The following is an 18999-nucleotide window of genomic DNA, read 5'->3' as shown; positions in this document are numbered from 1 at the left end:
GATTACCTTTTATGCGAAAATGCAAATATCCGCGTTAGAATTTTTGGTATGAATTTCTACATAAACAGTGAGAATAGTAATGATTAGAGCTAATTTATTAATATTAATATTAATATTAATATTCTTTAAGATAACCTAACTCTACAATTATTAAACGAACAGCAGAAAAACTCACGTTTTTTTATTTATTTTTATTTTATTTTAAGGATTGACGCTGTCTGAAAGCATTTATAGTTGTGTTGATCTCGTTCTCTCACGAAATGCATATGCACGTATTGTAACAATCAGCGCTTTTGTTTCTTCAAATCATCAGTATAAAAATGAAATTCATGCTGAGTGAATATAATAAACAGTGACACTCACACCTACATCAGGAAAACTCAAGTGAGTAGTTAACGTGTTTAAATGGCAATCGCGCACACGTACACTATATTTTGAATGAAATCTATTTTAGTGAACTACTTTTATGAATAACAGTTATATAGTTTTACTAATATGTTATTTTATTCCTTTCATAAAAAAATTAACATATCTTATATCTTCTGATAATTTTTACTACGAATTTATTTAAAAAAAAAAAAAATACAATAAAAACAAGCCAAAAACAGATGACAATTTTCTCTGTAGAATACTAGATGGCACCACCATCAAAGTAAAGCATTGCAATCGCTGGTTAGCTGTTCGATGATATTGTATCAACGATCCAGTCAGCGAAATGGGCAACTTCGGTATAAACTCCAGGTTGGTTCTCCCTGGCACATCCTCTACCCCATGAAACAATGCCGACTAGTATTCCTCTACCATTTATACGTTGGATCATTGGTCCACCAGAATCACCCTAGAAATCGAAGAAACAAAATATTTCTCGTCGCCAATTTAATAAAAAGTAATGGAAAAAACCCATCTTTGTAACAACTTGATTTAAAAAGGCACAGATTAGCAAATAATAATAAAATAATAATAAATTGTTAGAAAGGTGCTAATTTACATCAATGTTTCTACTTTTTTTTCCGAGTCACCAGAAAATACTTGATTAAACAAATTTGTCAAGTTTCTGATATTAGCATAAAATAATATTCGATAGAATTCAGAACACATGTACTAATGTACTACGTTTTTCCAATAAAATATTGCAAGTGTTTTATAACAAGTGTTCATTAGAAGCATATTTGTTATAATTAAATGTTTAGTGTACTATTGTTGAGTAAGATTACAGTTAAAATCATCATCATCATCGCATTCCTGATATATATTCTCAAGGGATGTACAGGATGCTATGATAGTGCCACATGAAAAGTTTATGTTATTACTGACTCCATTTCGGTAGTTTTCCTCCAAATTATTCCGTTATCGGTCAGGATACCGCAGTTGTCGGATCTTATATTTCAATATCTTAAGGCACTTTTAACTGCATCCTAGATCTTTTTCAGAATTTTTCAGAACTCGCTGATTTATAAAATAATTTTAGTGTTTCAAACATCTTTTGTCTTGTACACCTTATCACATGCGCTTTTTTTTTCTGATTTGCAAAATCTAAATACAGATCCGTAAGGTATAATAAATACTTGTATATGTGAAACTGCAATTTATCTCTGCAAGACTTTGACTGTTTAAAAGACAAGCCTTATAAACTGAAAAAGCCATAGAAGCTCGTCTAGAGCACGGTGGAATTTGAATGCACAGTCTAGTGATTGGAAAGCTAGCCTGCTATCAAATCGATCAAGCCAGCTTTCTTACATCCTTTTGTTTTCAATATGATATTCAATTTTATCTTGTTCAAAACTAAACGGTGATTACTTCCTATTTCACATTCCCCGCATACTCTTGTGTCCAGAATCCACTTGAGAATATTACTATCAGCAATAACACAGTCAATGAGACTTTTCTGATTTCTTGTATATTCTCCCTATGTGAATTTGTGCACATCTTTATGTTAGAACTTGGTGTTAGGAATGACTAGTCCGTGTCCTGAACAGAAATAGAGCAGGTACTTATCACTATGATTAACTTTATTGTTTTGTACAAATTTTCACGAAACATTTTTTATTTTTAATCTCTGGTATTCAATTCCTACTCTGCTGTTTAAATCTCCAACGGATTCAACCTTTCCTTTTTCTTTATGTCAGCTTCCTTTTCTAATAAGTCGAAAAATTCATCCGTTTCTTCCCTACGAGACCACAGACACAAATAAGTCTCATTGTCCGGTTCCCTATTCTGATATTTGTCCACATCACTCTACTTGAAATTGTCAGTCATTCAAGATTATGTTCATGTTATAGTTAATTATTCTTTTTTCTTATCATTATTGCCTGACTGTAACTTGTAGTTGTTATTTAGAAAAATCTTATGTTTTTCTTATTTTTTGGTAACACCAGTTATGCCAACGCGGTACTTTTCCAATTCCTATGCCAGTTTCACTTTTTTTTTCCCGTCGATACTTCTCACGTTGATGGCACCTATTTTAAATTCTTTTGTATGTGTTGTAAATAAATTCTTTTATTTATTTAGTTACTAAATAGTTTAGATAACAGATTATGAGTAAATAATATATTTATTGTAATACAGCGTTTAACCGGAGCTTACTATATACATTTGATCATCCTTGATTTAAAGAAGATATCCAAAATAATTCAACCTACCTGACAAGAATCTTTTCCTCCTCGTTCGTAACCAGCACAGATCATGCTATCATAGATCCGTTTGAAATTCTTATACTTTTCTCTACATTCATCATCTGTAATAATAGGAACATCTACAGCTTGTAAGCTCTTCGATATAGCGCCACCTGGAAATGACAGTATAAAATTGTCAATGATCACATTATCGTTGATTATCATATAAAAATAAAACTTATATTAATATGTACGAATTTATGTAAGGCATATATGGACTGTAGATCTCAACTAGTATCTGTAGAACATTTGCTTTTCCGTTGTCAGAAACCTATATTCGAACCTCGTCTATGGCGTGAAGGGCTTCAAGTGAAAGTGAGGTAGTTGGTCTGGTATCAATAGTAACAGGATTTTCCTCCCTGGAAACTCTTGAGTCTTTTCATCCAGCGCTCATTCACTCTAAAAAAAAAAAGGAAAATGGGAGGAAGTGGACTGCGTAGTGTAGACTGGTCTCCAGCGATGAGTCTTTGGGCCTCCATGGAGGTTCCATGTAATAATAATAATAAAATAGGCACAAAATCTGTATAGCCCTGTTAAAACAACGTTTGCATCAATAGCGCTAGATCGCCCGAAGAAAGCCATTCTAAGTTCGAATCTCCTCATTGACTAGAGGGACCTTTCTAACCCTTTTTTTCGCTGGTGTCCGAATTAGTCGCTCTTTGTCACTGATTAATGGAGTTTATCGTCCCATAAACTCAAGAAAATCGACTGTAGAAAAACACTATTTAAGACAATGACGTACTGCGTTGGGTTTAGGGACCACGAGATGGCGGCACTTGCGAGTCGTCTCTTCTCGAATGCTGTTTATCATTAGTCATAGTCTTGGGCCAACTTTCTCTGATTGACTACCGGTGGAAATTGAATTTCTTCTTTAGTCTCCGAAAGTTAGATAGGATTAAAAGGGCCTCATCTACTTCCTATAGGGAATAACAGGCGTTAGAGGATTTATTTATTTATATTAAAATAAACTGACTGGAGAAAATTAGCTGGTAGGAATCAGTTAGTATGAATAATACACCGGCGAATATCTAATTTGCTTTGACCTTAATAGCAGTTCATCCCAACCTAACTGGATACATTTTGAAGTGGTTATTTCCATTTTTACATACCTGCTGTTTACAAACTTAAATTGTTTCATCGGTAAAGACCATAGAATCTGAAGGTCAAAAATGAAAAATCTAGAGATAAAATAAAACCAAAGCAAAATTTAACAACTAAATTTGACCCAAAAAAATTGCAAAAATATCATGCTATTGATGCAAAGCATAAATAATTATTACAATTGCAAACTTTCAGCTAAGTTTCAAAGAATAACACATTTTTGTATGATTTCAGTAGTGGTATTTCCTGTTTATACACTGAGAGTGAATAAATATGAAATCCTTTTAGTAAAGGTTCGAACCATTAGCTTTCATCAAAATCCTCGGAATTAAAGTGGCTCTGTGCATACAAAGATGATTAGATGGGACCGAATGACGCTAAGTGGCATTACGTGTTGCGAAAGACGTCTAAATGGTGGTTCCATGGGATTTAAATCCTGACATTGGATCATTCATGGCAATGATGGGCATTATTGACAAGTGATTGCTCTCTGAGCTCGAGCAATCTCGTCTTTCTGCAGCACATAAAGAGCCAATTCCTTGAAACTTCTTCGTCTAAATTGCCTTTATAATTCACCTGAAGAGAGAAAGAGAGGATGTTTTTGTCTGAAAAAAACGGGTGTATTCAGTTAGGCCATAAGGTGATTTCACTGCTTTATCTTGTGCGTAGTTTACAACATTCATTTGGTGATTGTCCCTTCATCAAAGTTTCATCTTATTCTTTGTGTTACGGATTTTAGGCTGTTGCTTTATTCTTTGTATTCTTAGTGATCATTGGCTAGTGGGCAATAAAAAAAAGACTTATTCTTTGTCCTACCTGTTTATGCTCTTTCTCCGTGTTTAAGCGTGTGTCTGATGATTAGAATGCAGGAAAGCTACAATTATAAAATATGCATACGATGGTATTTTTAATTTTTAAATCGGAATCCCAACCACGATAGACTACGATATAATCTGGAAATCGTGCTTTGGAAACTAAACATGGAACTTTAGCCACTTCAGGCTTCCAAGAAGAACGGCGGTGATCTAAAACAGGGTGTTCTACCTTCTGATGATATTCAGAAAGTATCCACGCTTATGATGAGATTCAAACCACAGCCTGTTCATTGGAGAGCAGATACGCTAGCCACTTGAACAACGAGGCCGACAATAAGTCTTCACAAAAAGGAGCGCTTTTTATTTTTTAGTTTTACCTGTAATTCTATCCTAAAGCTAGAATTCTTTATATTTTTTCCGATTTTAGTTCATTCGCCGTTGTTTTTTTTTCCTAAAAGCAAGCGATAGCTGATCTGCTATCAGATCAGCTATCGACTGCAGAATCGGATCAAGCCCTTAGGTGAATCTCATTCATAATTGAAAAGTGATCATTATCGATCTGAAAGAATTCTGTCTGATGAGAGCACAAGTTGAGGGAAGGAAGGAAGGAAGAAATTTTTTTCTTGTCATTCCCCCCCCCCCTAAACACTGCAATAGTGATCGCTTAAAAAATAAGTGCATTTTTTTTTTGAAATTCATTTTATAAAAATTCCTCGTGCCTCCGTAGCTCAGTCAGCATAGAATGAGAAACCCTGGTCTTTCCGACCAAAGGGTCGGATAGACCTGGGTTCGATTCCCGTTAGTGACGTGAGCAGAGGCGGCTCGTGCATAGGCACTACGGAATTGCAGCACCCCCAATTTTTCTCGATATATAAATATAATAATTTATATTTGCTTGTAATATTTAATTTTATCATCAACAATCCTATGCAATTCTCTTATTTTGCATAAAAAATAATAAAAATCCATCTTGTAGCACTTAGGAGGGCGAAGGACGCTAGCAGCACTATGTTTACCAGTGTCATATTGCTATGCACGCAACAATTAGCACGTCATAGTGAGATGCGAGCTATTAGCGTAACGTTGCACTGTCCGTCGCGCAGTTCCATTGTTGTTTATATGCAGTTTGCGCCAGTAGTAGAGTGTTCGTAATACTTATCGTGTTTACTCCGCATATTTAAATATTTGGACATTACAATTAAAGACATAACATTTGCTATAGTTTTTATTTTAGAACATTATTGGGGTTATGATACGGATTTTATTTTTAAGTAATTTTGAATTATACCAAACTGTATAATTTTATCGATAATAAACAATATTTTTTCATGTTTAATTTTTACCATAATTTTGATATTTTATCCAAACACGTATACGCTGTACTTACAGTGTGCATGTGCAGGGTGTTTCAAAAAGAATGTCCCGATTTAAAAATTGTATATCTTGATGTCCGTGCAGCAGATGGAGGGCACATTGAGCATTTGTCATTGTGGTGAGTGAAACTTTAGGCCTTACTTCATACTTGGTAATTTATTTTGTAACTGTACCACATTTTCATTATTAAATATAATTATTTGAAATCGGGTCATTCTTTTTGAAACGTCATTCTTTTTGAAGCACCCTGTATATTTCGCAAGCTGCAGCACCCCCCACGATTTCAAGCCACGAGCCGCCACTGGACGTGAAGAACCTTTATCTTGTCTCTTTTGACTAAAGGTGAGTTACCCGGTCTCATACGAAGGTAGGGTTTTTTTTTTCACCCGGAAATTTGGGTTTTTCGTCCCCTAGAACAGCAAACCGGTTCGTGAACAAACGCATCTACAGTCATAGGACACACCGGGAGGCATAGTGCTAACCACCTTATCCTCGATACGGTAGCGGTTAAGTGAATAGATTTCCTCGACACCGTAAAGTAAAAGATAAAGGAAGGAATAAGAAGAAGAAGAAAAAGAAAAATTTCTCGAAAACAAAAATATTTTATATATCATCATCATCATCATCATGCGTATCAAGGATGTAAGCCTAGCATGGCCTGTTCCGGCCTTAGAAGTCATCTTTGAATCGTCTAAGAGGACGTCCTGGTTTTCCTTTTCCTGATGGCTTGTACTTTAAGGCTTGTTTTGGTAATCTTTCTGTTTTCATTCTTTGAACGTGTTCCATCCATTTATGTTTATATTTTTTAATATTTTCTATTACTGGTTCTTGGTTTAATTCTTTCATAATTTCTTCGTTTCTTTTGTGATCAAATAGGGTATACTTTGCAGTTTTTCTCATCAACTTCATTTCTGCTGTTATTAATCTTCGTTTGTCTTTTTGTTTTATTGTCCAGATTTCGCTACCATACATTAAGATAAGACTGGTATAGGGCTAATGTATTGTATACTTTTAGTCTGGTTTGTTTTTGAACTAGGTTTGGTTTAAATATAGAGTTAATTACACCTGTTATTTTTAAATATTTTGCAATTTTTACGTTTATATCTTTTTCATTTTCATATGTGATCATGCATCCTAGGTAGTTAAATGAATTCGCCTGTTCTAAGATCATGTTATCTATTACTATTTTAGTTCTTGCTGGATCTTGTCCTTTAAAGGCCATAGTTTTTGATTTTTCTGTTGATATTATCATACCATCATCTTTGGCTATCTCATTTAGATCTAAAATAGCTTTCTGTAAGTTATCTTCAGAATTTGTAATTATTATTTGTCGTCGGCAAAATATTTTATATATAAATGATGTTAATACTATTGTCTTTATTAATATTCCTCTATGTTAATTTGGAACATTCAACGACTAGAAGAAATCTATCCTTAGATTGCAGTTTCCAAACTTAATCAATTCTTATAGAGGATGACGGCTGAAGAAACTGCTGTCGTATGCGCTTCTCACTAGTTCTCTCTATAGGTCGAGCTGTAGTAATTCTAATGGAATTATGAACCCACAGATATTAGTAAAGCGTATTCCATACATGGAAATGAGAAAAGCTTTTTATATTGGAGTCCAGGCATTCGAGGTTTTAGAACTTATTAAAATGTTGTCGTATTCGCACAGAATATATATATATATATATATATATATATATATATATATATATATATATATATATATATATTCCACTATTCTATACTCACTTGTTTATTTTATCAGCTGACATTAAAAGAAGTGATGAGCAGCTTGTTTCGATGCCCAGGGTTAGATAATTCAACACTGTGGAATGATTTGAACTCTATGGTCCATATTACTTTCTGTATACAATCCGTCTCTTCTGTTTTCTCGTTTCTTCTTGTTCCGGTTAATTCTAGTACATCTGGTTCATCGAATGTCTACTTCTGTCTTCTGTTCTTTGTTCTTTGAGGATAACCTTTCCTAATTCCCTCCCCTAAGTTTTTTTTTTTTTTTTTTTCACAATCAGATGATAGCCTGCGAAACCTTAGTCATGGTGGTGTCGAGATAAACTCCTCACAAACTCATTAGAAATTTCCGCTGCCTGCTTTTGCTACTAATGCAGTTCTGAAACGTGTGTTAGTTATCGACGTTTAGATTCTTTGGTATTTTAAGGTCTCATCTTCCATATTTAAGGCTGTAAATGAGGTCATGCAGTTTTCTTTCTTTCTTTCTTTCTTTTTATTATCATTTCCTTTACTTTTATCAGAATAAAGACCTTTCTAACTTTAAAGATATAGAAGAAACGTGGTGGGGGAGGGGGGACGGCAATACTCACAGATCTTAGGTCTCATTGACTGCTAATAGTTGTGAAGAGCATCCATGGATATGAATTACTTAGTGAAATTAAACTTCTCATATACTGTTAACTAACTTTAGAGTTCGAAAGACAGTACTGAAGAACATAGCTGAATACAAATACGGTAAACTATTTAAGCTATCGTTAACTTAGGCATATTTCAACAAGAGTAATTTTAAATAAAGTGAGGGTCGTTCTTCATTCGAAAGCGTTCTTCATGATTCCATGTGAGCCTAACCGAAAAGAGATTAAGAGTTTAAAATTGATTTAAAAACAAAACAAAACTACACAGCACTTTAATTGTCGTTTTTCCTTCACTGCAAATAAATTGATAGCATTTTGAATAACATTGGATTAATAATTTGTGATACCTGAAATCAGCTCGTCTCCTGTATCGCGTACATGGTTTACCGAGAAGCAACCAACCGTTCAAAATGTCGTGGTTGGGAGAAGGGAGGTCACTGTTAACTAATTAAAGACTATAGTTTCCAACAGCGGAAGCTGTAGAGATGAAAAGAAAAATGTAAGAGTGATTAATCATCTTAGAAACGGTACCTTAGACAAATGCGAGATTTTACTTACCCTCATTTGTGGTACCCCATCCTGTCACTGTACTATATCCACTGAATAAACGTCCTTGTGCAGGAAGGCATATGCTGTTGACCATTCCTTCTGACTCCTCTATTAAGACAGGCGTTGTAAGTTGGAAAAGAGCGATATCGTTTTCTAGAGTGGCGGCATTAAATTTGGGATGGCGTATTATGGTTTTCACCTAAGAAGAAAAGATTGTTTTTTATTTATGTTTTCAGAGAAGAGAGAGAGAGAGAGAATCTTTAGAACATATTGCAACACTGCATTTAATCCATTTACTCACCTGGTTAAAAGTCGTTCTTAAAAAGCCTGTAGATAACGTATTGGTGCCTATCATCATCTGATAATTTGCTGCCGTCCCTCTGTTTATAAAGATAATGAAAAACAAGATTATGTTAGGTTCTTACATTTACCAATCAATCATTTAATTCATTTCACTTTTTAATAGGGTAATAAAGTCTTATTTCCCATGAAGTGGTATAATATAAAATTTAAACTGTGGAATAAACATATTTCTGGAGCTGTTTTTCAGATAATTTTTTTTATATTATTTTCACGGATCTTAGACGCAATGGGGCCGTAACTACTTTCTTTTTGCTTGTGCTAGCTTACGTCCTCGATTCAGTCTTTATGAATATTCTTCACCCGTGAGAGAGAGGGCTTTGTTCGATAAACTGAATTATCTGAATTTTTTACTTTAATTAATCTGAATAGGTTTAAAGAGACCCTATCTTTGGCATTTGTCAAATTGACGTCCTTAAAATTCAAAAGTGTTGACATGTTCTTCGTGTTGCTTTCTCAGCAGTGCTGTTTGTTTGTTTGGCTTTTATTTATTGCCGAAACAACTAAGGCTATGTGACCCGTATATTCTGTCTGTTAATTTGCGTGTTCTTCTAGCCGGTTTTCCATTCTGTGGGATGAAAAAGCAGGAAAAATACTTTCACCTCCATACGAGACTGGCTCTCACTTCATATATAAAAACCCCTACTAAGGTTCTTCGCGTCCTAGACAGGATCGACCCTTATAAAGATCTTTCTAACTGAAGGACATCGTCGATATCCACTGAGTTACAGAGGCTCTTTACAAGGCGCTGTGTTTCCAACATTCTCAGCCGAGTGTACCGATGCGTCCTCTGATTGTTTCGGTTCGACACGAAGCTAATCACTTGCGTAACTTCAAAATAGTATTCCTGCATGGCTCCCAGTTTGTGTTAAATGAGCCATGAAATGTCTGGGCACTACGGGGACACACTTCAACATAAAGCAAGATGACCTTATCCTGAAGTTTTATTGTTAGATAATTTCTAATTGACTATGAAGTTCATAAGGTAGTTTTCACGAATTCACCAGTGATTTTGACTTTATATTTGCATTGGTCACTACGCAGCCAACACACAAACACCCGAGAGAGAGAGAGAGAGAGAGAGAGAGAGAGAGAGAGAGAGAGAGAGAGAGAGAGAGAGAGAGAGAGCGTATGACCTCTGTTGATCCCTTCCTTTGTTTCAATTCAGACATTCTCCTGTGATTTTTTCTTCTTCTTTTAACAGAAAACGATATTATTATTACGTGACATCCCCAAGGACACATCGCGGGAGTGTACTGTACTCCACACAACCACCGTCTATACGTCTTTTGAATTTTCTGCACATAACGCGACCACCATCACCATTTGTACATTACGCCATCCACCCCCACTAACAGTAATTTTGTCAGCAAATTGTGTGCGTGTTCTCATGGCCGATGTGCTACGCTGATGAAAAATCCGAGTTCTGGAAGAAGAAAATCCTGCTACCTCCGTATGAGATCGGCTAACTTACCTTCAGTGAATAAGCCATTATAGAGCTTCCTCTCATCACGATGAGAATTGAGCTTCGGTCTTTTTTCCAATCAGAGAGGAGCGCATTGTTTCTTCCAATTGCGCTCCGGAAGCAGTTCAGTATCTACTCAGTCATTGTACCTCTGTCTTCAAACTTGTACAAAGATACGAACTTCAGTTATACCAGACAATCAAGCCGCAGTTAATTTTTTTTGTGGGAATCGTACATAAAAATTGTAAACATATAGTTCATTAATCATGGATTGGTTAAAAATTACACATATGCTCTCAAGTGTTTGAGTGATGAATATGATATACTTCTCTCTGGAATTCTGTTGGTTTTGCATTTCAAAATAATGCCAACTGTTTTTGTGATTATACGAATTTATGGCCTCGTTGCAGTCCTAAACAACATTTAATTTTATTGCAGTTTCTTTTGCATTTTGTTTTGTAAGAAAATTTTAAAATCAAAGCAAAGCAAAAATTCGTTTTTTTATTTGTGAAAAAGAAAATCATCAGCATCTGACAAATCTTGTAGGGAGATTTTGTTACAAACTTTTTTTTTTCAAAGTTTACATTATTTGAAAACTTAATTTTTTTAAATCTGCATTAGTGGTAAATATTTTTTACTGTAAACGTTCATAAACATTATAATTCATGGATAAGTATTTTTTTATTTTGGAGGGAATATGAAGCGAATTAAAAATACCAAAACAAAACATTAGAAACACAAGTGCGAACTTCGATTCCGCATTTACTGTTTCAATTTCTTCGTTTGAATTATGAGAATGGGATTTCGAATTTTTCTTCTTATATAAACGTTTCTCAATTTTTTTTCTCGCTTGCTATCACCTCCTTCCTTTTAGGCGATAAGATAATAGTGATATGTCACCATTATCTTACAAAAATGACACAAAAGTTCTCACAAAAAAAAAACGAAATTTGAACTGTGAACAGTTTCAAACTGTTCACAGTTCAAATTTGGAATCGGTTTTATGTGAACAATTATAATATACTATAGATTATGTTACATTTGGTTATAAATGCATATTATGCGTAATTATCAATGTTAGGCTAGATTATTATTATTATTATTATTATTATTATTATTATTATTATTATTATTATTATTATTATCTCGCCACAGTTCACATCTTAGATTTTAGACTGGTTGGTAAATGATTTTTGCACGCTATAACTGTTTTTATTGGCAAAATAAAGACCGGAATTAATACTTTTATTTGGAATCGGTTTTCCAAATTATGTCAGTAAAGTGGTCTGATTTGAACCAAAATTGAGTGGACGCATATTAGGATCTATCTTAAATATAAATAGATGATTACTAAAAATCTTGAATAAGTTGGATTAAATAATTTATATATAATGTGAGATTTTCTTACGTTCATGTTTATGCTTAAGCTTAGAGGCTAACAAAATAAATTCCTTTTTTTTTTAGATTGACAAAAGTAATAAATACGAATAAATATAAATACTCGTAAAAATCAGAGATGCTTAGGAAGCAATATAAATGGTCTCATATTGTGAAGTACTGTGTGAATACAGCTATCTCTTCTCTCATTTGATAATGCTTGTTTTATCTCAAACTGTATGCTGTTAATCAAAAGGAAATGTATTTTATTTACCTGAGCGCGCAATGACATGCAGTTACAACATATTTTTTAGTAATTAGAGATCCACCACACGTGTGTTGAAATACTCCATACCATTTACGCTGCACAGAAACCTGAAAACAAAGTAACACATTTAATAATGTTACAGAGATTAAAAATGCTACCGGAAGTGTTAATAATGTTACAGAGATTAAAAATGCTACCGGAAGTGTTAATAATGTTACACATTTAATAATGTTACAGAGATTAAAATGCTACCGGAAGTGTTAATAATGTTACACATTTAATAATGTTACAGAGATTAAAAATGCTACCGGAAGTGTTAAGTAAGGTTAACTTTTCTTTACATAATAACTGTAAAAACTTAATGTTTTAAAAGCAAAAGTATCCAGTAATACTTTTAGGTAGTAAAAATGAGTCAAATGTACATCACTGGCCGTCTTCGATAAGAATTAGTAACTAGACTGTACTGACGTCTAGTAGATACATATGAAATTACATTTGCGAGAAAAAAATACTCCTCTTTGGATAACACATTTATTTGTGAAATAAAAATGACTTTTCTTTATGCTTAATTAATATATAATAAATGAGACTAATTACGACATTTATTAACTGATTTACTATTTGCAAAGACCTGGGTTTGAATTCCATCTAGAAACCAGCATCATGAGATGGCGCCCGGTATTTCAGGATTTTTCCCACGCAAGCATACGAAGAGGTGCAAAGGAATGGCATACTGACTGTGGAAATGCTTGTAAACTCCTAATCAGAGGAGTTAAAACCATCTTTGGATGGAAAAGATAAAGAAGAAAATTTTTGCTTTATATATTTATTTAACGCTGTATAAATATATAATAAATGCTAAAATAACAATATTTTGTATTATTAATAAATTAAAGACTTAATTCGGTATGTTAGTCAAATAAATAATTGTTTAATATCCGAGTAGTTTCACTGACTAATATCTGTCAGAATTTTTAGTGATACACTGGTAAGCAATGGAAAGTAACAAAAACTAGGAAACTAACCGGCAATTCTAAAAATTATATAAAGTTATCACTATGCGTGATACAATACGCTGTCGCAAGTACAACGTTTTATTTGTTGAGATATTTATTGTAATTTTCATGAAAGTTCATTTCTTTTTGGTTAAAAGATCTAATTAAAGTTTTCCATATATCTGGTAGGATCAGGCCTTGATTCTTATTTAAGTTACCTGTTGAGCGGGTGACTGCAGCAGCTTCTTTGAATGTTCTGGAATGGTAGTTCTCTTCTATGTAGGGCATATGATTCATATCGCATTCAATATTATGGTTGGTAGAGGCGAAGTGGGAAGAAAGGCCTGATATATCTTGTCTGTTATTCCTTACATAGACTATGTGTTCTTTTTTTCTTGTTTCGAAACTTCTAGATGTCTGTCCGATGTAATTCATGTCGTATGAACAGGGTATGCTGTAAATTCCAGAGTATTTGTAGAAAGGATGGCTATCTTTCGGGCATCTTATAAACTTTTGAATGGTCTCAATAGGTTTGAAGGTTACTCTGATATTGTATGGTTTTAGAGGAAGAGCTACTTTTTTGGATATAGTACTAACAAATGGAATTGTTATAGAGCTGATGTATTGGGCTTCATCTCGTTGTCTTTGTGGTATGTCATTAAAGAGAATCTTGTTGATGAGTCTTGTAGAGTAGCCATTTAGGGATAGATCTCTGGATATTTTCATTAATTCTTCTTGTCTATGGTACACTGTGTATCTCTTTTTTTAAGCATATGGATTGTTTTATTAACAATCCATTATTTTTATTGAATATTATGGATTGCATATGGTCATTTTTGGCCGACGAAACTTATAAGCGGTAACTACAACTGAAACAAGGGCTTAAGCTGGGCCACAGGATAAGTGGAATCAATTCATGCTGTCCAAGAGTAAGCAGCATAAGATGGAGCTCTAGACTTGCCAGTAGCAATTATAGGCTTAAGTAGATAGGTTTTAGTACGAGCAGATAGGAAGTTGAAGTTCAGGGCCATGTAGAAAATATTACAAAACACAATTCAAAAGATAAATTCAATGCTGAAACGAGCTTCATATGTCAAGATTAAGGATGTCATTTTGCCTCTATACAAGGCCTTGATATGACCTCACTTTGATTATTGTGCGCAGGTCTGATCTCCTGACTTTCGTTGTGATTCTGATACAGTTGAGAGAGTGTGCAAAGGAATGTTAAAATGATATCAGGATTGTGGAATACTGATTATGAAAACAGATTGAGAACTTGTAGACTGTAGACACTAGCAAACAGAAGAAAGAGGGGTGATGTGATTGAGGCTTACAAACTACTGAAAGGGTTATGCAGAATTTCACTTCATGAAATTTTTCATTTTATGGAGGGTGGGGAGAAAAGACTTGAGAGCATCCTTGGAAGCTGAGAATGAATGCCGTCAAGAAAGGGATAAGATCTAGATTTTTCTCTCATAGAGTAGTGCGTGATTGGAATGGATTGTCATTGGATGTTGTGTGTGCAAGTAGCGTGAAAATTCTATAACAAGTATGACAGCTGGTGCGTGTAGGGATCCCTCGATGACCTCCCCCCCCGATTCCCCGTGGGGCTCTCTTAATAAAAATAAAAATAAAACAATAATAATAATATAAAGTATCAGTACTAAGTATGGGAAGCATACTATTACTTGTAAATAGAGAATATGGCTGAACAAAATCCAGTATCTGTAGGTTAATCCTGCTAAAAACGATCTCACATGAGAATTTCTAGATTGTTCTTCGTATAAATGTTTTGTGATTTGAAGCTTTTATTTTTTAAGATCATCATCATTACCTTGATTTATGTGTTTTAATACACCCCACCTCTCCTTTGACTTGGCAATACTGTATTTATTATTAACTAAAGCAGGTAAAAGAAATCACGCCAACCAATCGAATAATCCCAATAATAATTACAGAAAATGGGTTTTCTTAGTTGTAATGCATTATTAATGGGACTACCGTGAGCGAGGAGAAAGTGTCACAAACACTGTCTTTCCACCGCCTTTTTTTAGGATCTGTATCTGCTATTTCCCAACGTCTATAATTGCTCTTGGCAGTTCTAGAAATCCATCCTGTGCTGCTTACTCTTGGAGCATGAATCGATTCCATTTATCCTGTGGGCCAGCTTAAGCTCTTGTTTGAGTTGCGTATTCGCGGCTGTTAAGTTTCTTTGGCCAAAAATTACCATATCACCCTCACTACTTGACTTCTCTTTCTCTCCCCCCCCCCCTTTCCTAGTATTGTCATCTTATGCTGAGGACTTTGCACTTTCATTACGACTTTTATACACATTAAGCTATTTTGTTAGTTTATTTCGACTAGTTTAACCTGCATCTTTTTAAAAATAATGGTATCCTCGATTTCTGGATAATGCAAAAAAACATTATTTTTAATACTTTAAATGCTGTGTGCCAGTGATGTTGGTTTAGCACGGTATAAAGGCAACGTTTAACTGTAGTTGGTGTACAATACTGGAGGTGGACATGGTTCCGAGTTAACAACTTCTAGCGAAGTACCTGCTTTCAATCAGTTCACACGATTTCAGCATAGTTAGAACATCTGAAATCTATTTACTAATCGTTAAAATATGGAAACGACGCAGAAAAGAAATTCAAGAAACACGGTCAGGAAGATCATATGAACTTACGGAAAGACTTATGCATGTGTTACTGAATTATCACGCAGGAGTTGAAGTCATCCACAGTAGTAGAGTTTTTTTTGCCAGAACATGACGTACTTAATCATAACGCCTTGGTTTTCAAAGAAGGGCTGCTAAATATGCCAAACATTCTTAACAATATTAAAGTTTGAATTACATGATTCAGAGTTTAGCATGATTAGAAATGCAGGCCACTGGAAAGTGGATGAGATATGGAGTAACGAATCGCGATTCAAGTCAGATTAATATGTTTGGGTATAGGTAGCTGTTAGGAGTACGTTATTTACTAGAATCTGTCGAACTATCTGTTAGATATCGGTTAGATGTGTGCTCCCGGAGGCTTCTCCTGCGGCTAGGATCCCTTTATCGTATTTTCGAATAAACATCGAACATTATCCAGATATTCCTGTGTTGGCTACGCTGCGGCGATTCGGTGAAAACGACCCACCATATACTACATGGGCTGTGGAGACATCGATTGAAGACATGGGAGCGCAAAAGATTAGACTTACCGAATCTGAACCCTATATAAAATACTTTTGGAAGAGATAAAATGTTGCTTGAGGATGAAACTAATAGATTCATCTTAAGTACAGAATATAACTCTGATATTGCAGAGGAATGACCCAAAATATCTTTCTTCGTTTATCAACATTTATTAGAACGTGTAACCCAGGAGAATGGTATCTATAACTGATGACCATAGATAGGCCAGAGATATCAAGGATTGTGTAAATAGGTATGAGTACCATTTTTACAACATAATGTCTTTATATTAAAGAGTGCACAGCTGATATATGTCTACGTTTTTTTCAATGTTTTCTTGATGGATCTGATGTTCGATTTCCTCTGGTGACTTGATTTTCTCTTGAGTTCTACTTTTGTTGATAGGCTGCGGCTCCGAGGTGTTTTGGCGAGATTATTCCATTTTCTATATCCTAATAATACTTTAAGTAAGACATTTTTAGGTAGATTTATTTGCAGTTCCTCCTCTTTACTTTCTTTAAGATAGATACTTCGGATTAAGAAAAATCTCAAGCATCGTTAATTGGCTCAAGCAAAGAAATATTGAACTTACATATTAAATAAGAAGAGTATCGTTACACTAAAACTCTGATAATTATTTCAAATACAGGGTGTTTCAAAAAGAATGATCCGATTTCAAATAATTATATTTAATAATGAAAATGTGGCACAGTTACAAAACGCCTTCTGTTGGCTAGATGCCATCTTCTCATTAACTAAGCGTAGCGACTATTTGGGCTAGTAGTGGCATCTAGCGGGCGTCATATCAAACTCTGGGCTAAGGCCGTTCACATGGTACAAGTCGCATTCATTTGTAGTTCGTGGTTGCAGAGATATACAATTTTCAAATCGGGACATTCTTTTTGAAACCCCCTGTATAAGCAATAAACAATACAGACCATTTAAAATAGTCTTTTAATATTATTTTCTTACCTGCCACGGAGCTTCTCCAAATAGAGCGATTCTTCCTCCTACAATTCTGTCGCCTTCATATGACGTTTTACTAATTCCACATGTCGTTCTCATGATGGGAGCGAGATCTGTACCATTTTGTTCAATTACCGGGACAATGTTATCATCGTCATCGATATCAGGAACATCATTTCTGTTTCTCCAGAGATATTCAGAACTGAAAGTCTCGTAAGCTGCAAAAGGAATAATCTTATATTTGCGCATTCTTAATTATTATTAACACTACGATTGTTATAATAAAACTGCTCTTATAATTTAAATATATTAATGTAAATATTATATTATTAGAACATTCTTTCAAGGCGCAGCAGTTAAACTCAAAGAGCTATTATTCTCGTCTAGAGCAGACTTTTACAAACATCCATGCCCAAGGATTCGCATCCAGATTATTTTATTTGATGATCTTTTAACTTGAGTGTGCCATCGAAAGGTAGTATTTTCCTGAGACGGAACCCTACGAAGATGGTGTATTTGATAATTTTATGCTTTATAACGGACTTAACTGAGACGTGTTTTATACCTTCCGCTTGCAAAGTTGTTCATTACGTTAACTATATATTTTAGTAATTCCTTCAGAATCGCCCCTGAATTCATTTTGGTTAAGTTCATGTTGACTTTTTTTTTTTTTCTTTTTTTTTTTCGGAGAACACCGAGTAGTGTAATTTCATTTATTTCCGAATTTATCTGCAAAGTTATAGGTATTATAACAATTACTTATAATAAGTACTTATAACAAGGTGATGATTACATTGGACAAGGGAGATGCATATACAGTACTATATTCAGATTTTGCAAAGGCTTTCGATAGATTACCACATGACAGACTAGTAGTTAAATTGGAACAGATGGGATTGGATAGTAGATTAGTGCGTTGGATTGGAGATAGGCTGTCTGATAGGTATCAACAGGTTGTGTATGGGGGAGTAATATCCCAGAAGAGGAAAGTGGTCTGCCTCAGGGATCTGTTTTGGGATCATTGTTATTTAATTTAAATGACATTGGAAAGGGCTTAAATGGTGATATACAGTTGTTTGCAGATGATGCGAAGTTTGGAAGAGTTATCAGAAGTAGAGCAGATGTAGCTTTGCGAGAGGACCTGAGTAGACTGTTTGAATGGCTGAGTGTGTGTGTGGGGGGGGGATGTCAGTTTAATGTTGCAAAGCGTAAGGTTTTAAAATTTGGGCAGCAAAGATGGCATGCAGAGTATAGGATTGGGGGAGATATTTTGGAGAACGTGGAGGAGATGAAGGATCTGAGGATTGTGGTGGATAGGGACTTGAAATTTCGTGGATATTTTGCTAAAATTGTAAGGAAGATAGCAAATTATGGGAATGATGCGGAGAACATTGACGTGCCGAAGTAGGGATGTTTTGATTTCATTGTACAAGACTTTGATCAGGCCGCATATGGATTACTGTGCACAGATTTTTTTATG

The 18999-nt window shown here is 34.6% G+C and overlaps 1 protein-coding gene across 1 annotated transcript; it reads right to left on the bottom strand.

Moving 5' to 3' along the window:
* Positions 1–673: 673 nt before the first annotated feature.
* On the bottom strand, positions 674–17768 carry LOC150098854 (trypsin-1-like). The gene is made up of 6 exons (XM_090405766.1): positions 17526–17768; positions 12378–12478; positions 9203–9281; positions 8911–9100; positions 2640–2785; positions 674–838 (listed from the first exon to the last, which is right to left on the bottom strand). Exons 1-6 carry the CDS (start codon positions 17766–17768, stop codon positions 674–676), a joined length of 924 nt encoding a protein of 307 aa, XP_090261892.1.
* Positions 17769–18999: the final 1231 nt, after the last annotated feature.

Source organism: Typopeltis vanoorti, chromosome 15 (genome assembly GCF_054136105.1).
Source record: "Typopeltis vanoorti isolate ZY-2024b chromosome 15, IOZ_Tvanoo_1.0, whole genome shotgun sequence".
Taxonomy (NCBI): Eukaryota; Metazoa; Arthropoda; class Arachnida; order Uropygi; family Thelyphonidae; genus Typopeltis; species Typopeltis vanoorti.
This window is presented reverse-complemented; position numbering and strand designations above follow the sequence as displayed.